We start from the raw sequence: 27281 nt of genomic DNA on the forward strand, positions 1-27281 counted from the left end.
TGGGTTCCAAATATTAAGCGTTCGGTCGTTGTTGGAATTAACTTCCTGACCTCGTGATCTGCCACCCTGCAGAGTTTAGTCCCAACCAGGGATTAGAAACTTTTTTTTTTTTTTCTGGAAGAGAAAATATATTTCTATAAATATGTTTCTTCATCCCTGGCGTTCCATGACCCCCCTCTAAAGCCGGAACGAAATAAAAGAACGGTTACTAACGGTTCTTTACATTCGAAGCAGCCTACTCTGCTTCTACGAAGCCTAGATATTAAATAAAACTAAACACTGCATTTAAACAAACAAACAAAAAAAAACGTGTCTTTATTTTTAACATTTTCACAGCATGACTGTCTCCACATCTTCAAAAAGATAGCCTGGCTATAGCGGCTAACTAACATCACAACCTTATGGAGCCAGGCATGCAGGAAGTGACGAACTCTGGACAGGAAATTAAGCTGACTGGGAAAATGTTAGGCTATGCTATGTTGAAATCGCACTGGAAAAAAAACAATAACAGTATTAACCGTTTAAACACTTTAGAGTTAGAGGGCTTTAATGTGTCGAATCCTTGGTTCCAACCTTCTGTAGTCGCAGTTCTCTGTGCAGGTTAGGGCCACGTTTGATTGTGGTGATTTACCACCACACAGAGTTGCTGCTGGAGATCTATCTCGCTGGCGGTCCCAACCCTGCGGCTGGAGATGTAGGAATCTATCTTCTAAGTTCAGCTGTGAACCTGCTTTTGGAGATTTAATCGCCTTGCGGTCCTGAAGCCATTCAAGGAGCTCTTCCACCAGTCAGATGTTTCATTCTTGTCATGCTACAAGACATTTATTAATAACATAATCCAATATTCAAAAGACCATATAACGAGTGGTAGATCTTCAAGAGCTCTCTCTATAATGGTTAACTGACTTAAACTTTGGTATCGAGACTGGTCTTGACTTTTGCTTCCTTGAATCTGTAATCTTGTAGTTTTATGACACTCAAGGCAGCGATTCAACTCGTTATCTGGAGAGATTCTGTATGGAGGAACGCTCTCAGATCCCTTGCCATTTATTCTCCAACCTCATCGGGCGTTATAGGAGAAGACTCAGAGCTGTTATCTCGGCAAAAGGAGGTAGCACAAAGTATTGACTAAAAGGGTGCCAATAATTGTGGCACACATATTTAAACTTAATATTTAAGGTTTGTTTTTTTTTTGTTGGATAAACCTGTGTTTTGTTTGCAATTGTTTGATATTCATGAGAGCAGAGTATTTTTCTGAACAAAAGATCAAAAGTTTAAACAACAAAGACCATTTTCACAGCTTTCTTTGCTCATATTTACCAAGGGGTGCCATTATTAGTAGAGGAGCGTACCATAATGACCGTTCTTTTACTTTCACACTATCCGTCGTTACCCAGATGAGGACACGTTCCCTTCCGAGTCCGGTTCCTCTCAAGGTTTCTTCCTCATATCATCTCAGGGAGTTTTTCCCTCACCACCGTCTCCACCGTCTCGCCCAATAGGGATACATTCCCACGCTTAAAATCTCCATCCTGTGTTTATATGTTTCTGTAAAGCTGCTCTGAGACAACGTCCACTGTTAAGAGCGCTCTACTATACTAATAGAATTGACTTGGAATTGAATTGAGGAGGGTGCTGAAGGTTTTATTCTTGTTTAAAGTTGAACACATCTGTTAATAATTTACATTTGTGAGGAATTTCAGAATCGTAATAAACTCCACGAAGCTGTCTGATGAAAAAAATGCCATCTTATGGCTCATGACAAATACACCGATCAGCCATAACATTAAAACCGCCGGCCTAATGTTGTGTAGGTCGTCCTTCTGCCGCCAAAACAGCTCTGACCCGTCGAGGCAAGACCTACCTCTGAAGCTGTGCTATCCGGCACCAAGACGTTAACAGCAGATCCTTTAAGTTGTGAGGTTGGGCCTCCGTGGATTGGACATGTTTGTTGCTCGGATTTAGATCTGGGGAATTTCTAGACCAATCGACTGACAGTACAGACAAGGAATAATTTGGGTTTTATACCCTATGTAGTTCAATATATGTGAATGCTGAATTATTGATTGCACCACGCCCCGTCTTCACCCAGCCCAAAAGGACCCACATGTCACACCCCTCTTCATCTCCTTCCACTGGCTTCCTGTAGCCGCCCGCATCAAATTCAAGGCCTTGATGCTCACCTACAAGACCTTGCCTGGAACAGCACCCTCCTACCTCAACTCTCATGCAATCTGCGATCGATTAACGACCGACACTTAGTAGTACCTACTCAGCGTGGCTCAAGATCCCTTTCCAGAACCTTCACACGAACCGTCCATCAGTGGTCGAATGAACTTCAACCTCAATCCGGACCACAGAATCTGCGCACTTTGCTTCTCTAGAACTTAATTAAAAAATATTGCATAATAGCATTATTTGTATTGTTCTCCGCTTGATATATCTCTTTGCTCGTATGTCCTATTTGCATAAGAGCGTCCGCTAAATTAATAAATGTAAATGTCATGTAAATATAAGACAAAGGAGCTGATTTATGACAAGACGTTATAAAACATTAAATGTAAAGAAAGAAACATTGTATATAGTCAGTACTTATCTGTGAAAAAAAACAACAACAACAACAATTAGTTCGGGACAAAACCCATAGGAGAACACCTTCACAAGCAAGAAATTCTTGTATAGACATCTTTATAAAAGCCATTCCTTCATAGCATTCAACACTGTCCGACAAAATACTCAATAGCTAGCGATTAATCTCAAATATACATCTTATTTGTATATATATATCTGTATCTCTGTATATCTTTCAACATACAGTAAGATGCCACAGTATTGATTGTAGCTGGTGTAGCCGGCACAAGGCTGCCATCTTTGTGCTTGTAGCCCCGGCGAACGCTTTTCATTACGCATGCATGCCTCCTTGCATTTCTCTTTTTTTTTTCTTTTTCACAGCTCACAACGATTGCAGGTCCGGTCAGGAGAATAACGTAAACGTGCACATCTTTCCCTCCACACTTCACGACACGACCGAAACGGTTTAAAAACATACACAAATGCAACAAATTACGAATCGTGCCACGCTCGGTTAAAGTACACGATTAAAGGATTACTTAGAGCTCTCGATGTTTATAAATAGCGCCTCCTTTGGCCAGCATGAGGAGGTCAAAGGAACAGACAGCAGCATACGATTTATTTCGGGATGTACGATTAAAACACGTCGACGTATAAAACAAAACCTCCCATAAACGAATACTTGTACGCAATTCAATTCAAATCGTAGTTAATTATTGGCTGTTTTTAATTTCCTTGCCTGTTTAAGGTCTTCTGTCAATCAACTTCGGTGGGCGGGATGAACTATTCTGGCTGGGAAGTCTAGTGAAGTCGAAGAAGCCTCGTTCAATGTAGTTCAATGTAGCACGGCACTTTACTCAGTGAACATGTTAGCGTATCTTGACAAAGCTAGAACAGGTTTCTTAGCTATATTAGCGATTGTTACCTAGCTAACGTTAATATAAACATAGGTTATCTTAAGCCATCTATAATAATAATAATAATAATAATTAAAAAAAAAAATAGATTATCACTAGGCGGATTTCTATAACAGACTAAACGTGTGTCAGACCTGTATTAAAAGGAGAATGAGCTCGCTTACACGGAAACATATTTGAACGTGTGCTTGAGGTATTACGGTTACTTTTCCGTCGTTTAGCATGTTTCGTCTATGTCTCGCCATCGACACGGCCGTATTTCTAGCCGTCCCACGGGTTTCGCATAATCCTTTGCCGTTCTCCTATTGGTGGCTTTTGTACTGTACAAATGGTCACTCTCGGAGATTTTAAACACGGACCGGTTTCTGTCTCTGGTCGCGACGGCGCTAAATCGGCCGCCGGTCAGCACGTCACGTGCGTCCTGAGATCCGAGACGTACGATCGTCCAGCGTAAAGCTCTCAAGAGATCTCAGGCCCCAAGCAGAAACCATCTAGTTCAGAGTGTGACTCAGCTATCACTATCTAGAAGACACGATGTCATGAAAGTAGTCTCCATCCATGACTCAGTAACTTCAGTCGTGAGACCATGTGCTTGGATATACAGTATTACTGGTCATATGAATAGCCCATATGAATAGCTGATCCCACTCACTGAGATTGAATCGAATGACAGGAGACCTTACCATGAAGGAAAAACAAATAACACAGCCGTCATCAAGTCAGAGGAGGTACCTCGCACGCAAAGCCCACGGATAGAGCAACTAAATGGTTAAACTTGATTATATAACACTGCAACTCTAGAGAGCTGTGAAGAAAACGAACGACACAAACAGAGATCTCTCAAACGCATCCAGACGCCGTGTTGTCTGTCTAGAACGAGTCCGTCAAGGTGTCTGAGCTTTTGAATTTTCCAAGTTCTGGACTTTACGCACCAGGTGACAGTCATGTCAAAGGTCGGTACTTCACGTGGTTACTTGCCTTTTAGGATCTCCGAGTGTATTGAAGACTGTGGTCTGTGCTAATTAGGACATATCAAATGCAAGTACGTGAACGAACATACCATTGGATTTGTAGTATAACACTTGCTGGTGGAATGCTACTGATGCAGAACCAGCACCTATTCTTTCCCTGAGGTGACTGGTTCTGGTTCTTATGAAAAAAGAAGAGCCTGATCGGCTACTCTGAGGTAGCCTTCAGCCTAATAGTGAACTCTGATTAGCAGCCCTACTGCAGGTGAAAAATCCCCATTCTTCCACTCGTGAGAGCCGCATCAAAAAATATTGAGTGAGAGAGAGGCCTTGTCTTCTCCATGAAGCCTGGGATTCGCCTGATGCCTCTCTCCATGATCTGAAGCTCCTTCCAGTGACCGGCGTCCTTCATGTCCTCAGCTTGAGGATGATGGTGGCCAGCATGAGGAAGAACGTGTTCCAGCCGAGCGTGACGGCGAAGCCGCGCCACACCATCATGCGCGACAGACCCCATCCTGAAGAACATCACAGAACACTCAGATTTCAGTTTGCTTTGACCTGCATGGCAATTTTCTTTCATGTCATGTTAAAAATCCATAATATCTCACTTCAGTCCAAAGCCTTTTGATTGAAATAGACACTCATGTATTTACAGTGTATGGGGGCGAGGATCTCCTCATGGGAGTGTGTAGCGTCCACATGGACGACGTGACGGCGGCCATATTGCGCCAGAAAACCCATCACACACCAGCTATTAGAGGAGTGATGTAGCTAATTCAGAGATGGAGATTATTAAGGGACCATGATAGAGAAGGGCCAATGGGGGAACTACTCTTTACAAGACATGTCCTGGGATGTTTAACGACCACAGAGAATCAGGACCTCGGTTTAACGTCCCATCTGAAAGACGGTGCTGTTTTTACACTATAGTGTCCCCGTCACTACACTGGGGCATTAGGACCCGCACCGACCACAGGGTGAGCGCCCCCTGCTGGCCTCACTAATATCACTTCCAGCATCAACCTTAGTTTTTGGACCCGAGGACGTCTCCCATCCAGGTACTGGCCAGGCTCAACTCTGCTTAGCGTCAGTGTGAAACCAGGCGAGAGCTGCAGGATGATGAGGCTCTGGTAGAAAAGCCAGAGCAGCCGGTTTTTTCAGTCCAATACAAAATTTATGAAACGTAAAACAAATTAATAATTCGTTATACACTTAGGGTTATAATTACCAAGCGCTATTTATATCGACTGTACGTGTGGCGGCCTGGGAAAACCTCTTCACACGGGGAAATGTCGACTTTAGAATTTCTCTTTAGAATTTCTCTTTCTGACGTCTTTCTGACGTTTCCTGTCAGAAAAAGAATTTTCATTCAGTTCCTAATTACACTGGATCACTTTTTACCCGAACAGATCGTACAAGTTATCCAGGCATTGGAGTGTTACTCGTGTGTCCTGTGGCTTGCTATAATACTTTAGCGTTTATTGTTTACTCCACAAATGAAGCCAGTTAAGCTGTGGGGTGCCGGAGAGAAGATGGAAAACCTTCAACAGGTTTGAAAGGGGTTTCATTCGAGAGGGAGGTACGATGATAAGCTCGGTGAATAATTGAGGACGAGAGACGCACGCAGAGAAAGACAGAGAGAAAGAGTGAGGACAGATACGGAGAGAGGGAAAACCAAGAGTGACAGAGAGAGAGAGAGAGAGAGAGAGAAAGGGGGGATAGTGAGGGGAGGGTTAGGTGTCCTGATTGTCTGCTGCAACACGAGCTCATCATCATGGAACATAGATGAGACGTGAACCTCCGCTCAAACATGCTGTGTGTGTGTGTGTGTGTGTGTGTTTACTTTCTAAAGCCATAGGGCTGTGTGTAAGTGTAAGATTACCAATAAACATGATGCAGGAGAGTGCTTCATGACTGTCTGTGTGTGTGTGTGTGTGTGTGTGTGTGTGTGTGTGTGTGTGTGTGTGTGTGTGTGTGTGTGAGTGAGTGAGTGTGTGTTCACCTCGGTACATAATGCATCGCAGGGCTTCAGATGCGTACGTCTGAGGCAGCACAAGACTCAGGTATCGCAGCGGATACGGAATACACTCCACCGGCCAAATGACACCTACAGAGAGTTCGATAAGGAACGAGAGAAACGTGTGAGGATGATAAAGGGGGAGAAAAAAAGATAAATCGGAGGATAAGGTCATAAACTCAGACATGACTTCCTCCTCAGTCGGTCATTATCAGGCTTTTAGTGTATTTCTGCTGAGCCTCCCTCCCCTCCCCTCCCCTCCTCCCTCTCTCCCTCTCTCTCTTTCCTTTCCTTATCACCTTTTCTCATCACTCTCTCAATCCATCTCCTGATCCCAGTAGACTAGCCAAGATCAAATTGCACTTATGTCTTTCCTCATCAATCAGCGAGAAAAAAAAAAAAAAAAAAACCCACAAAAAAAATGATCCACCAACATTAAAGCGACGGTAAGCGACTTTCCTGGAAAATTACAATTTAGCTGAAACTGAGACCGTGGGGTCGAACGGGTGCGTCATCACTGAAATATCGATCCGTATCGATCCTGGTGTTCATTTTGAAAATGGATCCTCATGTAATAACGTTTATTCCCGTTTACTTTTTTTTTTTATTTATTTAACCTAATCTCTATTGACCTCACTTGTGGTGTACGGTACGTGTCATGTCGTTACTACAGAATTTCACTGTGCTGGAAGAAGAACCGTTTAGACAAAAACGTACGTATAATGGAAATCTAAGTGCAGTTGCTTTATTCTGTCCATAAATGTTTATGTGAAATGCTTGTACGCTTTTCAGTCTTCAGTCAAAGCTGAAACTTGGGCACAACAAACTACAACTCCTTTAATCGACACCTTCTGACCAATCAGAATCGAGAGATCGTCATATACTGTAAGTGACGTTAGCCGAACTGGTGGAGTCGTACCGCTGATGATGAGGTTGGGATAGAAGATGCCGAGAGCTGCCTGATTGGCCGATTGCTCGTCGTCGATGGCGGACGAAATAACCAATCCGAAGGAGATTCCGGTCACGCCCTGAAGAACGATCAGGCAGATGACTAGGACCAGGGAGCCTTCGTTGGGAATCTGAGAAAGAGAGAGCGAGAGTGAGAGAGAGAGAGAGAGAGAGAGAGGGAGAGCGAGAGGGAGAGAGAGATCCATTATAAGGCTGCATTATGAAGAATGTATTATATGTATTATAAAGAATCATAATTTAAAGTAACTGGCCTGATGCCTTCAATAAATCTACATGTTTGCCGAGATAGTGTATGAGTGTGAGATTGTGTGAGATTGTGTGCGTGTGTGTGTGTGTGTGTGTGTGTTGACTCACAGCTGACGTCTCCTTTATATAAATCCAAAAATCACTAAACATCACTCACTGCAGAAAAGGTTTTCCTACGTTACCCACAATGCCATTCTACCAGCTGATACTAGTACCAGTGGGATTTAGCCCTCGCCTTCACCTCTACCTAAAGAGAGTCGATGCAGCGGCGCGTTACTCCTTTACTCTATCCAGCTCCTTCACCTCCTCATCTATACGCTCTGCTTGTAGAATTTGTAATGGTTTTAATGGTTATAACGGGGATTGTATTGGTTTTAATGGAAACTGTAACGTCCCTATGCGTCTCTACTAGTAATTGGTTACCTTCCATTGGTGGCATGTTACTGTATGTCTAGTGGATACCATGAAGGACCAATAGAACACCTTTGACATTGGGTAATGGTTTTAATGGTTAACAGCTGGTTTGTAATGGTATTTGTAGTGGAAACCATTAGAATTTCTGTGATGGTTTCTATTGTTTTATTTCAGCAGGGGTGGATCAGGGTGGAGGTTTTACTTTAAATGAATAAATATGGAATATTCCTGCTATTTGAAAGACAAATTTCTTGAAGCATGCAGTTAGAAAAAAAGGTTTTAGGTCAATTCCTATTGGCTACATGGGCACAAAAGACATTCGGTTTAGTTTATTAAGTTTATTTGTCAGCGACCATGTATGAAAAACATTTCTCTGAAAAGAGATGAGATTATTTGCACCAGGAAGTGTGGTCAGGACAGGATATGATTACTACAGTATGTCTCATTCTGATTGGCTACACTTGAGGTAGATGGAACATTATGTACTGTACAATTATTCCATCAGGAATTATTCCAAATCTGAAAAACTTGACTTTTCAGATTTTTCTCATTGAAACAATCCTGGTTTTGTCGTCTTGGTACACAATTAGTTGCACTTAACATGTACCAAGATCACAGATGCTGAATATTTCAGCCATACAGCCCCCTCCAAAAGTATTGGAACAGCCAGGCCAATTCTATTGTTTTCGCTATACGCTGAAGACATTTAGTTTTGACGAAAACATGAAAAGGAGACGTTAGATCAGAATTTCAGCTTTCATTTCACGATACTTACATCTAGATGTCTTAAACAGCTTCGAACATGACACCTTCTGTTTGAACCTTCATATTTTTTAAGCGATCGAAAATATTGGAACATGCGACTGATATGTGTTTCTTGTTGCCAAGGGGTGCTCTGTTAAACTGAATGTTTGAAGAATTAATAGAGCTGAGTGTCTACTCTTGGTTTGAGTCCTAGTTTTCGCCTGTGAAGACTGCATTTGTTGTTAAAAAGGATAAACCAACGTGAAGATCAGAGAGCTGTCTATGGGAGAAAAGCGAGACATTTTGAAGCTGAGAAAAGAGGGGAAAATCGAACAGAGACATTGCTAAAGCATTTGGTATAGCCAATACAACAATTTCGAATGTCCCGAAAGAGAAAGAAACCACTGGTGTACTGACAACCAGACACGGAACAACTGAAAGAAGCTGCATTAAAAGCCTGGGTCACTGGCTTGTTGCAGTTATTGCAAGCAAGACCAAATATTAAGTGTTATTTACTTTAAGAGTATCTGTTCTTATACCTTTGCTCACCTAAAAATTGCGTGGTCTGCCACCAAAGGTGCCATGTTTTAAGTTGAAATTTTATCAGGAAATGAAATCTGAAACGCTGATCTGTTGTCTCATATTCATCTTTTGATCTCAAACACAAATGTCTTCAATGGATAGCAAAAAAAGAGAGACTTGGCCTTGCTGTTCCAATACTTCTCACACATATTCATACTTTAAGATGCTCAAGATGGGCCAAACTTTAAAAAAAGAAGAATATATATATATATATATAGTCAGTATTTGAATTTGAATTATAGCATGCTAGTCCTTTAACTAGAACACAAAAGTACACTCAAAGGACTGCCATAATTAATGTATCCTGAAGTCCAATGTCGCCCCCTACTGGATGGATGAAAAACACAAAGAGCCATTATGGGTGTAGAACAGTCATCACTAACCCTCTTCCTTGAGGTCTACCTTCCTGCAGGTTTCATCTCCAACTAAAACCAAACACAACTCCTTCAGTTGATCAAGAACTTCTTAAGGTAATGATAAGATGGTCAGGTGAGCACAATTATGGCTGGAGCTAACGTCTTAAGGAAGGTAGATCTCCAGGAACAGGGTTGGTGACCATTGGTCTAGATCTCTACAAACAACAATCATGTTAACAGCACTATCGTAGTGCGGTGAAAAGCAGAGAGGGTTAAGGCGCTTGCTCAAGGGCCCAACAGTGGCTTCATAATTCGTAACTCATTATTCATAAGACGCACACTTACCTTAAAGACGAGCAGTATAAAGAGCAGGAGCAGGATGATCTGGACGCTGATGACCAACAGCTGAGTGAAGAGATGTGCCAGCATGGTCTCCAGAGAACTCACGCCTACACCGGAAAGGAAGGATGAAGATAGGGAAAATGATGATAAAGAAAAATGTGAGTGTAATAAACAATATCTCACTGCCTCCATCTAGTGGTTCATGGAGGAAATGAATTTTTTGGAGAGAGAAAAATGTGAGGACGAATAGGAACTAAAGGCCCGAGTTTGTGCAAGAGAGTGAGGAAAGTGAATAGTGAATTAAGGAAGACATATTTAGTGATATATATATGTATATATATATATAGCCTCAAATGCCACTGAAAGTGTCTCACCTGCCACCCAGCACCTGTCCAACAGCCCTTCTTTCCTTTCCAAGACGAAGGACAGAGCAGTGAGTCCCACCGCCAGGTAAAAAGTGATGCTGTGTTACAGATGAGAATAAAAAATGTACAATAACTTCAGGAAATTTTCACTAAAACATGTAGTCACGGTATCTGAAAATGTATAAACCTGCTCCAACAGATGCCCCAACATTGTGACCCATTATTATTATTATTATTATTATTATTATTATTATTATTATTATTATTCCTACGACCACTTCTCTTGTTTTTTGTTAAGTACAGTGTGGTCCAAAAGTCTGAGACCCCATTGAAAAGCTGGGATTTCTTTTTTTCCATTTAAAAATTGAAAATAAAGAGAAGGTTTTAAAAAAAAAAAAAAAAAAATTTTTTAATCATTTTGAAATACTTAGAACAAAGAAAGTAACTCTTCGATATCTTGAATATTTAATATTCAAGATTCTACACTATTTCTAGGCCCCGATTTTAAACGCCCCTATGTAAATCTATTCAACTTTTTGATATTGACCACGCTAACTTCTTTGTCCGGAAGGTCAGAGGTCAGATTTTTCCTCATGTCTAATCCCTTCTATTGAAGCGCATGATCAGACGACACTCCGATGGATTAGATCTCAAATGGATCGGGTAAGGTTCTGCACGGAACCCGCGTAGTCCGTGCCAGCTCGAGTCCACACTGTCATTAAAGCAAAAAGAGGACGTACCGAATCCTAAGAAACTCCGAAATTCAACGAACTGTTTCACCGATTCTACATTTTCACTAGCGCTCTCAGACTTTTGGACCTCACTGTATAAGGAGGATGTAATGTTACCTCAGGACAGCTCCTGGAGTCACAAAGGTAGTGAATGTAGTGTTCGGACTGCCGTATATTGGCTCCTCGAACTACAGGGTAGAAGGGAAGAACGATGAAAATACAAGCATCTCCGTCAAAGAATTGTGTCACGAATGCAGGTTTTGATACCGATACCGTCGTCGAAACTTTAACACCAGCCCAGTATGCTCACGTGACGGATTAGTAATCATGAGAACCAACCCTATGTGCGCTCCGTTACGCGTTTTACACACACTCGTGTCAACGTTTCCCCACGACTCGGAAATCACGGTGACTTGGAGCACAATAAAATGGATTAACCTTAAAGTAAAATCATTTGCTTGGCATTTCATACTGCATATTTTTTACTTACATCGGCTTGCTAGTTCACTTACTGGCTAGCTAGCTAGCATGCTAACGTTTGTAAAAACAAATTTTTTTATAAATGAAGTCAACTACACATCAGAAGATATTTGACAAGTAACGTAGAATTCTTAAAGACTATGTACACCAGTACAGTATGAAAAATAACTCTAGCGTGCTAACGACGTGGCTTGCTAACTATTTCAAGTGGTACTGCAGCTAGATAGCAGAATTAGCTAATTTAGCTACACCTTTTTTTTTTCTTCCCAGGAGATCTCAAAGCCTTCATTCTGTGAAGTCTACAGCTCAAGATGGATTGATTTCTTGCCGAGTAATGGCGCGCTAAAGGAAATTCACTTCTATATCAATAGCTGTGCATTACTACACTGCAAAAAAAAAACAAACAAACAAAAAAAAAAAACCCCGACATCTTAGCAAGTAATAATATCTTGTATAGTCGAATTTATCAAGTATTTCTTATTATAAGACGACAATAAACCGAATAAAAGACAATTCAACCTATTTCTAGACATTTCTACTCGTTTCAAGCTTGAAATAATTTTAGAAATAAACTCCACCGTGCAAAATTTAAAGCTTCGACTTAGCTAAAAATAATAGGTTTAATAATCTTATATTTGTTTTTTTTTTTTTTTGTGATCCAACACACTCAGCAACACGCTCACTGAAAGACAGATGTAACATAAAGGTTCGTCGTTGCCGGTTTTTTCCCGGCTTTGCACGTGGGAAGTGAGACCGCAAGCTTCAGGCTTGTAAAATGTCGTGTCTTGTGTTTAACACTAGAGAGCACTACAACACACACAGGACACACAGCGATCCTACCTTAATCGGAACAGACACTAGGTAGGCCTGACTGCCCATCTTACTTCCCACGAAAGCCTGAAACAGAAACACACACACATTTCAGAGTACTGGTCTTTTTAATAGACACGTTAAAGCCCCACAATAATCAGATCATCTCTGGGCAGTACTAGACGTGTACGTCTCACCGGACTGGAGTCCCACAAGACACAGTGCGGGTTTTAATTTAAATTTTAACTTTCACGTGGCTGGGGGTAGGCTGTCTTAATTTTTTTACTTTCACGTGGCCGGGAGCAGGCGTTTTTTGTTTGTTTGTTTGTTTTTTGACTTTCACGTGGCTGGGAGTGGGCAGTTTTTTACTTTCACGTGGCCAGTAGCAGGCGTCTTTTAAAAACTTGTTCTTTCGCGTGGCATGCAGTTTTATTATTTTTTTTAACTTTCACGTGGCCGGGAGCAGGCGTTTTTAAAAATTTATTTTTTTTACATTCGCATGACCAGGAGCAGGCATTTTTTGTTTGTTTGTTTGTTTTTTAACTTTCGCATGGCCAGGAACGGGCGTTTTTTTTTCTTCACGTGGCTGGGAGCAGGGATTTTTTAAACTTTCACGTGACCAGAGGTGGGTGTTTTTTTTTCTTTCGCATGGCCAGGAGCGTGTGAGGTTGATTTTTTTTCTACTTTCACGTGGCTGGGAGCGGGTGGGGGGCCTCACACCTCCTGGGTTAGGTGTTTGCATGTTCTCCCTGTGCTTCGAGGGTTTCCTCCGGGTACTCCGGTTTCCTCACCCAGTACAAACAAATGCATTGTAAGCTGTTTGGCATTTCAAAAATATCCATAGTGTGTGAATGGGTGTGTGAGTCTTCGATTGTGCCCCGCGATCGGTCGGCACTCCAGAGTGTCCCCTGCCTCGTGCCCCGAGTTCCCTGGGATAAGCTCCAGGCTCCACGCAACCCTGAGTAGGATAAGCGGTACAGAAAATCAAAGGATGCGAGCGGGTGTTTTTTTTACATTCATGTGGCCAGCAGAAGGTAATTTTTTTACTTTCACGTGGCCAGGAGAAGGTATTTTTTTTTAACTTTCACGTGGCCAGGAGTAGGTATTTTTTTTACTTTCACGTGGCCAGGAGTAGGTGCTCAGATATGAAGCTCGGAGGACAAAGAAAGGTCATGTATGTTAACCAGGGAGCGTGTTGGAAACAGCATGCAGTTAGTCTAGTTTTATCTAGAGTGACATACAGAAATACATTTTTTAGATTAATCTCAATCATACAACGGGGCAGTTGAGGGTCAAGGGATTCAAACTCATGACCTTCCAATTAGTAGTCCAATGACATAACCACTGACCTGCTACTACCTTCTTTAGCAGGTTAGATTTGGTCAAGGTTGCCGTGGTTTAAAATAATCACGTTGCGGTTTGTAGCCGTCAGTCATATAAGCAGCGTTTTAGGGCCACCACGCCACCAGAGGGCACTGTATACACACTGTGGGTTCAGAAACAGCTTATTTGTTTACATTTTGGGAAATTGAACCAGGTCTGGTTGAGAACAGGAAAAGGCAGGTCAGAATTCCTTCATCATAAAGAAAACCCAGTCCCTTACTCACCTCTAGCCTATACACATGAGCAAAGTCACGCGGTATAAAACTTTTTTTTTTTTTTGGAGGTTTTCTTTCATTTCCTCGTCTCTCTTTCTCAATCTCAATTCTCGATTCTCCCGGTCACGATTTTGGCACACGGAATCATTATTCTAAATTCCTTCCGCTTTACAGATATGCATCATGGAAATGCAGAGTTTAAACAAATATTAACAAGAATGAATGCGAAAGGAGAGATTATGGCGACACTCTGCAATGTAGACTAATCAGCGTAGCCACGGTTTAGCTTTACCTGAAATGCTTCATGCAGCTTCTTTTGCAGCATTATTCCTATCTGTCGATCTAAAAAAAAAGAAAGAAAGAAAGAAAAGAAAACACAAGTTTATTCACAAGTTTCATTTCCTTCATGAAATCAGTGTCGAATCGCACAATAACGTCTAATCAGAACCTCAAACTCACTCGTCAAGTCGAGCCAAACGTGGACGGACCCCCCCTCGACGATGTCTCTGGAGACTCTCGGCTGCAACATCCTGTCCGTACACAAACAAATCGTCCCACGTGACACCCCGGAAACTATTCGTGATTAATCAGACATCCGGATTTCCCTGCAGCTACGTAGCAAATCTTGCTAACAACTAAGCGAAGCTACCCGTTGATCATGGTGTAAAACTTATAGATCAGTACATCATTAAACGCATGCATATTCGACAGTGTAATCCTTATTTAAACGACACACATTCCTGTGTGACTGAGTGGACAGAAAGACAGACATAGAGAGAGAGAGAGAGAGAGAGACAGACAGACAGGTGACCTGCTTTTCGTCTCTCACACACTGATTCAACTCTCTCTCATTCTCTCTCTCCTCTTTGCTACAATCATCATCACCTGACCCTGTTTGTTCGGGTGTTCAAGTATTTTTAGACCGTTAGCCAAACACCTCGCGCAGGTAAACCGTGAGGTAACAGCAGGTAAATGTCAGGTATTATTGATTGGACATTTCGTCTACGTGTGCATACTCGGCTGATGCTGAGGGCCGAGCGTCTGAGCCAGTGTTTTTTCATACAGCAGATAATCACCGCATGTGAGGATTTCAGGGAAATACCAGTTGAAATGAATAAATTCTTAAGTAACCCGCTAGACATGATTTCATACCTTTTTATACAGCAGCACTGTTGACAAATCGATTCGGATTTAAACAGCATGTAAACGTCGTCTTGAAATCCTCACCTTTTGGTCAGGTAGCTGGTGAAGTTCTTGCCAAACTCGATGACGCCCCAGTACTCCCCGTTACGGGCGCCTTCAAAAGCAGCAGAATGGGAGAGGTTCACCTGCAGGGATGAGAGTCAAATTTTTAACTATGGTCCAAGAGAGAAAGTCCAAGGCAATGTCCAACGACAAATTAGTTTCAACGATTAGAACGTATCGCCAGTGGTGTCGACACGGACGTCTCTGCCACCAACAAGTCTAGTCTTTCTTGTTACTAATTTGTATTTGTTTGCCAGAAATACCATTACAATATACACTACCGGCTAAAAGTTTAGACACACTCATTCTTTATTTTTATTTTTTAATAATAATAAAGTCATCGAAACTCTGGAGTAACACAAATGGAGCTATGTGAATTATGTTGTGATTAAAAAAAATCCCAAATAAATCAAAATAATTTTGTATTTGATCATCTTCAAAGTCGACGCGCTTTTCGCCTAGAAATTCCCAGAAACGTATTCTTGGCGTTTTTCTCATCCGATTTCTCGAGGAATTTCCCCGAGATGCTTTTTAAACGGTATTAAAGGAGTTCGCACCGACGCCGGACTCTCGTCGGCCGCTTTTCGGAAAACATCTCCCTCCGAGTCGTGCGTTTAAATAAAGATTTTCCTGTGAATAAAACGTCCGCTTTCTAACGACAGAAACGATCACGTCGTCGCGATTATATTTTTGCCCACGACACCGATTTCACGCGTTTGATCTCACGCCTTCAGATCGAAAGCTTTTTAACGTCGCGAGAAACGTTTCGGTCGGGCGTCCACAAACTTTTGACCGGCAGTGTATTTCAATCAGGAAGCAAGCTATTGAAGGAAAAACTATTTTAGACATTTGCCCTTGCTGTGACCTTGACCCTGTTCGGATCAAGTTCAAAATCTAATCAGTAATATTAAATACTACACTCATTCAAGCACTATTTCATGAGATATTGCGCTAACGCCTCCACCACTTGGTAGGCTTCTAAAGGGGATCCTGAGCCGCGCTACAGAAAAGCATTCACCTTAACATGAGGACAATGCAAGGCTGAATCCTGATGATGCGACAGCCATCCATGACCAGGAGTCCTAGAGAGCAGAATTAACCATGCTCTCTGGATCATAGGCATGGTCTTTAATCTTTAATAGCATTCTTACTACTTCACTCACTGTGGCCAAGCTCATTCCATTAGAGCTCAAATGGTGAGAGAACGTGTCCGTAACGTACCATTATAACCTAGATGTCAATAAACTGTCATGGTCTCTAGGTTGCTGACTTTACAATAGAACATCTTTGAGACTTGGGACCCGAGGGAGCGAAATCGGCAGTGCTCTCTGGGTGGGCGGGATCTTATACGCTCTCTCCGCTGTCAATCAGAGCCACACTAGCCAACTGTGCGCGTCTGTTTATTGTCATTTCAAACGCATACAGCCGCCAGAGTACACCGTGAAACAAAAGAACAACACACAGGCTGCTCATGAGACTACACAGAACTAAATAAAACTACACAGACATACACAGGACTACATGAAGTGCACGTGTGCAAACCCAAAACCACTGCGTCCTTCCATTCATTTGTACTATAAAGCCTGTTACGGCAATTATACGTGATACCAATTCTGTATAGTATACTGAAGTAGCTTTACGCTACAACGCGTAAATGCCTTTAGACCACGAATAACCTCGGTTCCTTTCGTTATTTAAACAGCTAGTGTGTCTTAGAGGCTCGACTTTTCGGTTCCTGAAAGCTCATGAGGCTGTGGACAGAAGTTCAGTCTGATAATCGCTGTGCCATGACACGTGTTCAGGCCATTAACCAGACTGAAGTTAAACGTTGTCTATTTCCTGTTCTGACAGAGGAAGTGAGAGTGAGAGATCTGGAGGCTTTATAAAGTTCTATCTATCTATCTATCTATCTATCTATGTAATATAGTTGCGATATAGATGGATGATTACACGGAAAGACAGACAGATCTAATTATCCATCCATCCATCCTAAATGTTTGACAGATAATGGATAGATTGCTGGACAAAAAGAGTTAACAGTTATATAGTTAATTATGAGCATGCATAGCAGACTATTCACTGTAATCAGTTACCAGTTGTTAATTGAAAGAAGAACTTGTTTCAGCATTATCTAATTAACATAGAATCATTACCAAGTTTGGTAAGCCAGCGTGATCATGATTCATGTTGAGGTTTGATATACTGAACCAGATGGTGGTACCTGGGAGATGCTGGTGTTGTCGAGGAAAGAGAGGAGAGAGCGGCTGTAGGCGCCCGAGCTGGTTTCGTTATTGACCACAGCCACCTGGATGCCCTTCGGATCACCGCCGATGCACAAACACATCAGACAGATCTGAATCACGGGCAACAGGAACTGAAAACACAGTGAGCTGTGCGCGGAGGAAAAGAGAGAAACTGGCTTAAAGCGACCTTTCGGATCTAAAAATGTTTGTTGGTTGAATGTTTCCTCCTCAGTAAGTAATAAGAACAGTAAGGATTTTGCAGCGTAATGATTGTAATAACTACCCCGGATTTCTTCTCATTCGCACCATCGTCTTGATCGTCAGCGCTGCGATGTTTCGCCATTTTGGAATGACGTGCCGTGCTCTCACCTTCCAGTCCGCTGTACACACACACACACACACATACATCCCAATACACTCATAAACACACACACAACAGCACAGCGTGAGGTCTAAATGATGCTAGTTTTCCAGTGTTTTGTAATCACCTTTAAATTTGGGGATGTCTGATGTCGCCGATACATCCTTCCCCAAAATGGGCTCTCTGCACTCGTCCCTCAGGCTGTCTGGAGACACGCTGTTACTGTACACAGGACCCTGAGAACTGTCCGGGGGCCCCACTTGGTCCGAGACCTCACAAAGCTGTAGAAAAGCATTCTCCAGGGTCTGATGTGCAAATGCACAAACACACACACACATACTTTAAATACGTTAAATATTTCCACTAATATTTATGATATACTGTATTTACACTTTCTCGATCTTTCGTCTATCTTGCCTAATGTATAGTCTAAACGAAGACCTGTGTATTGCGCGTGTATGTGTGTGTTTATGACGACGAACTCACGACTGAATTGTGCTGCTTCATGATCTCCTCTGGGTTGGCTTCAGCCAGCAGTCTCCCGTTCCTCATTAACCCCACCTAAGCATGATTTAACACCATCATTAGCAACATCAGAGTGCCGTGGGATTTTAAAAGGCACACAGCAGAACTGGAAGAACATTAGTGAGGGCCAGGATGTGTTTCCTCTGTGACACCTAAAAGCCGCCACATCATGGCGCTGTAACGGAAGCTGAACACACTCAAAGGAAAGTGCTGTCTACCCTCTTCTGCATACATAAGCTCATAAAGGCAGAACTATCTGTATCGCTTATCGGTATCGACCGATATCACTCTGAATAATCGGTTATCGGTATCGGATGAGAAATTTTGTATCGGTGCATCTCTAATGTTTACCCATACAGCCTTTCTTTCTTCTTCTTCTTCTTCTTTTTTTTTTAGCAACGCAATTAGTGAAAAACTGCTACACTCTGTTATCATATATGCGTCATTGCAGGAAGTGCCACAAAATGTTGCAAGAGACTCAATCCAATGATTTAAGGTATGTATTCAGAGTGGAGTAGGGAGGAGTTAGTACTGAAATTGCATGCATCGGTCTAAACTCTGCACGAGATACAAACAACCAAGTTGCGGAGCTTGCCCAAAAACTGTCGAGAGCAAAAATTGTTATCAGTCCCTATTTTCTATCCCCTGATATTTTGTTAGGCTTAAAGGAAATGACTTATTTTAGTGGTCTAGACCCCCATATCTGTTCAGAATCAAAACACCTGCATAATATGAAGAACTTTCCCCACCTAACTAGCTCAGTATCTGGAACTTAAGTCACCTAATTTGCAACCCACATAGGCCTGAATGACTGGTTCTAGTCAGGACAAGTTTGTTTAGCCAGGCTGATATAGTAAACTATCCTACAGTACTTAAGACAGCAGGCAGGTCGAGGTTAAGCCCATAAATCACACGAGAAATCTGAAGAGCTGACAGGAGACCGGAGGCCGTAATGTTTGCGCTGTTTCAATTAGACACGGACCAAAAGTTCACCGAGTTCATCGTGCAGTCTGGAAAAGCATCACGTGGAATCGAATCTTAGAATCAAAATCGGCGTCAACTCCAAAATTTAGCCCTTATTAGTTTAACATGGCACCCGTGGAGCGCATTCATTCACGTTTACTGTTACACTGAGACGGCTTTGGGCTCATACTCGCCTGTATAAGATGTTATTTGATTAACAGACCAAGAGTGTGTATATCTCACCATGTTGGCTTGTCTGGCCTCCTCTATGTAGTGTGTAGTGATGATGACGGACACCTGTCCTCCTTTCACAATCTCCACCAGGTGCTGCCATATTCTGTAGAGATCAGACAAGTGCATTTCAGCTGGTGGACAATAACATAACCGAGCGCTAAAATCTACTCTTTACTGGTCGTTTGGCCTGAATAATACCTACAACATAGAACACTAGGGTGGTTAGTGTTACCACGTCAAAGTTCATTCATTTCCTATAACAGCATCCCGGAGTGCTTTATTCCACAGCGATTAAAAACAAAACAAAAAAACGGCCAATGCTGTACGTTTTCACTTTTTATCGTTGCAAATGATACCGTGGAACATCCATTAGTTCCTGTTATCATTTATATTAAAGCAGCTAGAAACCGTCGTTCCCTTGAAGTTAATAATACAAAAAAAAGTGACAAAAATAAATAAATAAATAAATAAATCCCAAAACCCAAACTCCTCTGTCCTGAATAACACAACATATTAGAAAGAGAACATTAATATAAACCCGTGACACGCCTGATAACTACTTTCACAACTGCTGTTATAGAAAATGAATCAACCAATCAGAATGGAGAACTCAACAGTTTTGGTTGGCTGAAATGTGGACTCCTGATTTAAGAATTTGTTTGAGATAATAATAAAGAAATTCTTTACATGCCACTGAAGGAGAACAATAGCAGAGTTCAGTTGGGAAACACACACACACACGCACACGTTTGTATAATATGCTGCATATCATAGCTCTGAATCTGAGTAACAGGTGTTTTCAGAAATAAGACTGCATGTCAGGTTGTAAATGTATTTACCAGGAGAGAGAAGCAGAAGTGGTGTAAAACTCTCTGTTATTGATTTAGAATATAGTGCAAGGTTCATGCGCTTAGCGAGGGTGAGAACGGGGGAAGCTGAGAGAGACGGAGAAATAAAGAGGAAGTGTGTACTTGGCTCGTAGAACAGGATCTACTCCTACTGTGGGCTCGTCGAGGATGAGGAGCTGAGGGTTCTGAAGAAGAGCAGCACTCAGAGAAACGCGGCGTCGCTGACCCCCACTGAAAATAACCAAAATACAACCAGTTAATAACTAATAAACAACCGGTTTACCAACCGATAGGAAGGACGGAAGACTCTTCTCTGTTCTGGCACCTACTGTACAGTAGGCGGTGGAATGAACTTCCACTAGATGTCCGAACACATAGTACATAAATTAGCACAAAAATATTATGTATTATCTGAGTACTTTTCGCGCACGGTGGCTTAGTGGTCAGCACGTTCGCCTCGCACCTCCAGGGTCCGGGGTCGAGCCCCATGTGTGTGCGGAGTTTGCATGTTCTCCCCGTGCTGCGGGGGTTTCCTCCGGGTACTCCGGTTTCCTCCCCCAGTCCAAAGACATGCATGGTAGACCGATTGGTGTGTCTAAAGTGTCCGTAGTGTATGAATGGGTGTGTGAGTGTGTATGTGATTGTGCCCTGCGATGGACTGCGATCCAGGGTGTACCCCGCCTTGTGCCCGATGCTCCCTGGGATAGTCTCCAGGTTCCCCGTGACCCTGAAAAGGATTGAGCGGTAGAAGATGGATGGATGTGTACTTTTCTTACTATATTACCGCCCTTACAGAGTTTTTAGACTGATGCGATTCGTAGTCTGTGACCCTAGTGAACCAGTATCAGGATGTATTTATTGACAGAGACTTCAAAGCACGTCTGGATAAGGGCCTGTGCCAAATGCCACGGATGTAAATGTAAAACCAACAATTACACTTTACTGTTATCAACAAATAAACAACAAGAAATATCATCCGTCCATTTTTAGCCAATTAAAGAAAATAAATGTTCATAATATAACCACTAAAGATACACCAACCAATGAATAACAAAACCAAGCAGAAGTTGATTTATGAACCAAATATCAACTGAATCCAACATAAATAACAGTCAATTGGTAAATTAAACAAAGAATGATCAATCCTTTATCAACCACAAATCCAACCAATGATCAGCAAGAATAAGGAACTGTCAACTCCCAACCAATTACCAACCAAAATCAAGCAATTACCAACCAAAATCAACCAATTACCAACCACACATACCACCAATGATCAGCAAGAACAAGGAACTATCACCTCCCAACCAATTACCAACCAAAGTCAACCAATTACCAACCAAAATCAACCAATTACCAACCACAAATACCACCAATGATCAGCAAGAATAAGGAACTACCAACTCCCAACGAATTACCAACCAAAATCAACCAATTACCAACCAAAATCAACCAATTACCAACCAAAATCAACCAATTACCAACCAAAATCAACCAATTACCAACCACAAATACCACCTATGATCAGCAAGAATAAGGGACTATCAACTCCCAACCAATTACCAACCAAAATCAACCAAAATCAACCAATTACCAACCACAAATACCACCAATGATCAGCAAGAATAAGGAACTACCAACTCCCAACGAATTACCAACCAAAATCAACCAATTACCAACCAAAATCAACCAATTACCAACCACAAATACCACCTATGATCAGCAAGAATAAGGGACTATCAACTCCCAACCAATTACCAACCAAAATCAACCAAAATCAACCAATTACCAACCACAAATACCACCAATGATCAGCAAGAATAAGGGACTATCAACTCCCAACCAATTACCAACCAAAATCAACCAATTACCAACCAAAATCAACCAATTACCAACCACACATACCACCAATGATCAGCAAGAAAAAGGAACTATCACCTCCCAACCAATTACCAACCAAAATCAACCAATTACCAACCACAAATACCACCAATGATTAGTAAGAATAAGGAACTGTCACCTCCCAACCAATTACCAACCAAAATCAACCAAAATCAACCAATTACCAACCACACATACCACCGATGATCAGCAAGAATAAGGGACTATCAACTCCCAACCAATTACCAACCAAAATCAACCACTTATCAACTAATTGCCAACAAATGATCAATGAAGTACCAGACAGTTACCAAATAAACAATACATCTGTAAAGAAATAACAACTGACGGTCTCCAAATAACAACTTGATGATCACACATTGATGAAACATTTTTTCTAGCGATTAACAAATAAACAATTTCTTAATCAATAAACTTCCAGGCAAAACGAAATTTTTGTCCAACAAATTTCTAACCAAAACAATCCGGTATCAATCATCCTAAAATCAACAAATTATAACCCAATTACTAATCCATAAACAACCAATTCTCAACCGATTATCAATTCAAAGACGGATATATTGAACAACAATTCCCAACACAATGAACCTGAATGTCCTGATTTCACCACCGTGATCCTAATATATTCAGTGTTTTCTCTTTCCTGTTGCTACGGCCATGATTTATTCTCACCTGTTGCTTGTTCCCGTCAATAGCTTGGATTTCATCTGTGTTTTCGGGAATTATTCTTGTTCCCTGTGCTTTGTTTTGTTTTTTTCAGCCTGCTTGACCTAGTTCTGGATTATTTGCCCTCGATAACTCTCTCAGCCTGTGTTTTTTTACCGGCTGGATTATAAACATCGGCTTGTCTTTAATAATAAACACGCTAAATCGACGCAAACCCAAACGACTGTCTCTGAAATATTCCCTATCAGTTTTCATCACTGAATTTATTACAGACTTTTTTTTTCTAGTAAAAGAATGAACTAAACTCTAAACCCGACTGGAGCACTTTACAAACTGGGTCACATGGTTAAATGCTTCAGAGAGCAGAGTATGAAAAAAAACGGCCACAATGTGTCTTTGTTCCCGGCTGCGCTTTCAAAATACGATGTACTTGACGTGTTTACAAGGGATTTACCCATACGGTTTGATCTCATACCGCTGACTTATACACTGAAAAAGCTTTGAGATGGAAAGTAGAACTTTTTAAAATTTAAAGAAAAAATAAAAAATACAACAGTCGTGTATATAGCGATTAAGTCCTTCGCGAATTATTAAACACAGATTCTGAACACACAGTGCACGGTAAAAGTCTAACCACAATTAGACACGCCTTGTGTGAGAGCTCTGGTACTGCAACAGATCTTGCTAAACTGGATTAGGTGTGTAAGCTTAAGTGTTAAATTAAGAACTGGAAAAGGTTAAAGATAACAGTATTCATCTACAAAGCATGTTCAATGAAGAATAATGTTGTGTAGTTTAACTTATACAGTAGAGCACAGTGAAATTGTTTTCTTCGCATATCCCAGCCTGTCAGGTAGCTGGGGTCAGAGCGCAGGGTCGGCTGGGATACAGCGCCCCCTGGAGCAGAGAGGGTTAAGGGCCTTGCTCAAGGACCCAACAGTGGCAGCTTGGCAGTGCTGGGGCTTGAACCCCCGACCATCTTATGAGTAACCCAGAGCCGTAACCCAGAGCCGTAACCCAGAGCCGTAACCCAGAGCCGTAACCCAGAGCCGTAACCCAGAGCCGTAACCCAGAGCCGTAACCCAGAGCCGTAACCCAGAGCCGTAACCCAGAGCCGTAACCCAGAGCCGTAACCCAGAGCCGTAACCCAGAGCCGTAACCCAGAGCCGTAACCCAGAGCCGTAACCCAGAGCCGTAACCCAGAGCCGTAACCCAGAGCCGTAACCCAGAGCCGTAACCCAGAGCCGTAACCCAGAGCCACCACTGCCCCCTTTGGCGGGAACGCTTTTCAGAAAGAGAGACACAAACCAATTCTAGGCGTCTCTGAGAGCACGTATTCAGAAGAGGGTAGAGCCTTCACGTGTCTTAGAGGGAATGTGTATTTGTCTTCACCCTCCCCGGTCGATGTGGAGAATTAGATTGTGGACGGAATTGGCAAAATGACCACGTTAGAAAGAAACTGGGGTAGAAATCTTTTTAAAATAAAAGAATCTGTCTTTTTTTGATGAACATGACTCTGACTCTCTGTAGATTCCGAGCCTTGGATTAGCCAAAATAGAGATTTTGCATTATGCAAAATAAAAAGACTCAGCCACCACAGCCTCTTGTGTGTTTGAGGAACATTCAGATTGATCTGCAGGTCTCTAAAAAAAATCCTGTGCGTGTAAATAGCACTGAAGCAGCCATGCATGTTCTATACAACTTGTGTTTCTACACTACGTACAATCCAAATGGCTCTCATTAATAACAACTTAACATGTTAAGGAAAGAAGTGAAATGTCTAAAAAAAAAAAAAAAAAACCTTTAGGCAAAAATGAAAAACTTCAGCCATATACAGAATCGATCAGATCCAAGCTTAAGAATCACGTTTATATATATATATATAGTCATAGCCTTTGTGATAAATACTGTATTTGTGCCTTTGTTTCCTGCAAAACATGACCTCTGAGCAAATTAAGGCCAATAAATGAACAAAAGACATGAAAAACGAGTGTAATGTACAGAGAGTGTGAAAGAAAGGAATGATACATGGGAGAAACCAAAAAGGTGGATAAATGGGGGTGTTAACAGACTGGTCCACATTTATCATGTCACTTAGCATTAATTCTGATGGAAACTAATCAACTTCGTACAAAAGAGTCAGTCAGACAACATGGCCTACTTTCTTTCCTTATTCTTTTCTGCAGCTCTTTATGTCTCTTCCGCTCTCTCAAGTTACATTGGACTGCATACATACTGGCACTCACTGAGACTAAATTACTGTATGAAATTAACTTCAGACACAATGATTCAGATTTTTCACTGAACACCCGAAGAAATGAAGTACCGAATTGAAATGCAAACAAAGTACAATTGGCCATTCTTGAAACACTATGTATTTTAAAAACTCTTCCACTAATTGTAAACTGCAAACATGCATTAAGGCATCATCTTCATGCATCTTAATGAAAGAGACATGTTTGAGGTTTGCATCAAGACTGGGATCCTGAGAGATGCCATGAAAATGTTGTACAAGTGAGAGCTTTTTGCTTTCATACAGACATGAGGGAGCGATATGAAGTTTGTGGGACAAACAAGCACCATGATCTTTTCCAGTGTTAATTCATTCTTCCTTAGTAACTGCCTACTCAGTGTCATGGTGGTTTAAATACTAGTTTGTTTATATTTTGAGAAATAGAACTAACTAATTTGTTAGAAACCAAAATAATAACTGCACAAGTGGGACATAGTGGCAGGTTGGTTGGAGGGTAGGTAAGTAGGTAGGCAGGAAGGCTGGTAGGTTGATTTGTAGCTAGGTATGCTGGTTGGTGGGTAGGAACAGGGGTAGGTTGGTTGGTAGGTAGGTAAATGGCACACTTATATAGCGCTTTTATCCAAAGGGCTTTACACTGTGTCTCATTCACACACTCACACACCAATGGCAGCAGAGCTGCCATGCAAAGGGCTAACTTGATATAGGGAGAAACTTGGGGTTCAGCATCTTGCCCAAGGACACTTGACGCATGTGGAGTCAACCATTGGGCCGGGAATTGAACCACCAACCCTACTATTAGTAGGCAACCCGCTCTACCACCTGAGCCACAGCCACCCAGGTAGGTAGGTAGGTAGGTAGGCTGGCTGGTTGGTGGGTAGGTAGGTTGGTGGGTGGTTTGTAGATAGGAAGGATGGTTGACTGGTAGGTAGGAAGGTAGGTAGGCTGGTTGGTTGGTAGATAGATAGGTAGGTAGGTGGATTAGTGGGTAGATAGGTAGAGGAGTTAGTGGGTAGGTAGGTAGGTAGGTTGGTTAGTGGGTAGGTAGGTTGGTTGGTGGGTAGGGTGGTTGGTAGATAGGTTGGTTGGTTGGTATGTAGGTTGTTGGGCAGGTAGGTAGGAAAATTGGGTGGTAGATAGGTAGATTGATTAATAGGTAGGTAGGTAAGGAGATATGGATATTTGGTTCAGATATAGGTACAGATACAGAGAGTAGCATTTCATTACACCCCTAATATATAAGAATATAAAATTGCCATTAAGCACAATCAGGGCCATAAAAAGAGTTGGAAATTTTCAGAAATGAAACGAAGTTTAAAATTTTCGGAATTGCACAATGTGGTTAATTCTCACGGTTTTAAGATCAACAAAACAAACATGCTTTAAGAAAGAGATCTTTCCGGAGAGCATTTCACAAATTACACAAATTACAGCTTCTGAACATCGCAGTCCCATTGGGACTACATCTGGGCTTTATTAACCCACTTCAATACACTAAACTGAACTGAAATGAATCTGAATCGGTGAATCGTTTGCACCTGAGGTTTCTGACGAGACTGTTCTTCTGCGGGAGGTCCAGAAATTCGACGAGGAACTTCATCCGCTCCCGCGTCTCTTTGGATGAGAGGCCGTGGATTCGGCCAAAGAACCAGAGCGTGTCGCTGATGGTGAACTCGTTATACAGAGCTATGTCCTGCCGTGGGGAGTGGGGGTGGGTGGGGAAGGGATGGGACAAACGGTCACATCAGAAGTTACATCATACAAACACAAACACACATCAGCAGTAGCATGCTGACTTTATTGCACATTCATGCACACATCCTTAAATTACACACTAATACTGTAATAAAAATGAATGTTTGTTTCACTGAGTGGGGATTTGTATATTATATGAAATAGAAAAGGAATCTAAAGGATGAATTAGTCTGTAATA

General features: G+C 41.8%; 1 protein-coding gene across 2 annotated transcripts in view; it reads right to left on the minus strand.

Annotated features, from left to right (window-relative positions):
- Positions 1-2513: 2513 nt before the first annotated feature.
- abch1 (ATP-binding cassette, sub-family H, member 1) overlaps positions 2514-27281 on the minus strand; it is a 36641-nt gene continuing 11873 nt past the window's right edge. For both annotated transcript variants that reach the window (XM_017476363.3, XM_017476364.3), the window contains exons 4-20: positions 26887-27041; positions 20653-20760; positions 19691-19784; positions 18446-18520; positions 18087-18264; positions 17882-17978; positions 17577-17745; positions 15338-15438; positions 14570-14640; positions 14403-14452; positions 12543-12599; positions 11340-11410; positions 10501-10589; positions 10130-10233; positions 7393-7552; positions 6459-6563; positions 2514-4971 (exon numbers count right to left, since the gene is read on the minus strand). In XM_017476363.3, the coding sequence (XP_017331852.1) occupies positions 4865-4971; positions 6459-6563; positions 7393-7552; positions 10130-10233; positions 10501-10589; positions 11340-11410; positions 12543-12599; positions 14403-14452; positions 14570-14640; positions 15338-15438; positions 17577-17745; positions 17882-17978; positions 18087-18264; positions 18446-18520; positions 19691-19784; positions 20653-20760; positions 26887-27041 (1791 nt within the window). In that variant the 3' untranslated portion in view covers positions 2514-4864. The remainder of the gene's footprint in view (positions 4972-6458; positions 6564-7392; positions 7553-10129; positions 10234-10500; positions 10590-11339; positions 11411-12542; positions 12600-14402; positions 14453-14569; positions 14641-15337; positions 15439-17576; positions 17746-17881; positions 17979-18086; positions 18265-18445; positions 18521-19690; positions 19785-20652; positions 20761-26886; positions 27042-27281) is intronic.

The sequence above is a fragment of the Ictalurus punctatus genome, chromosome 9, assembly GCF_001660625.3.
Source record: "Ictalurus punctatus breed USDA103 chromosome 9, Coco_2.0, whole genome shotgun sequence".
Classification (NCBI taxonomy): domain Eukaryota; kingdom Metazoa; phylum Chordata; class Actinopteri; order Siluriformes; family Ictaluridae; genus Ictalurus; species Ictalurus punctatus.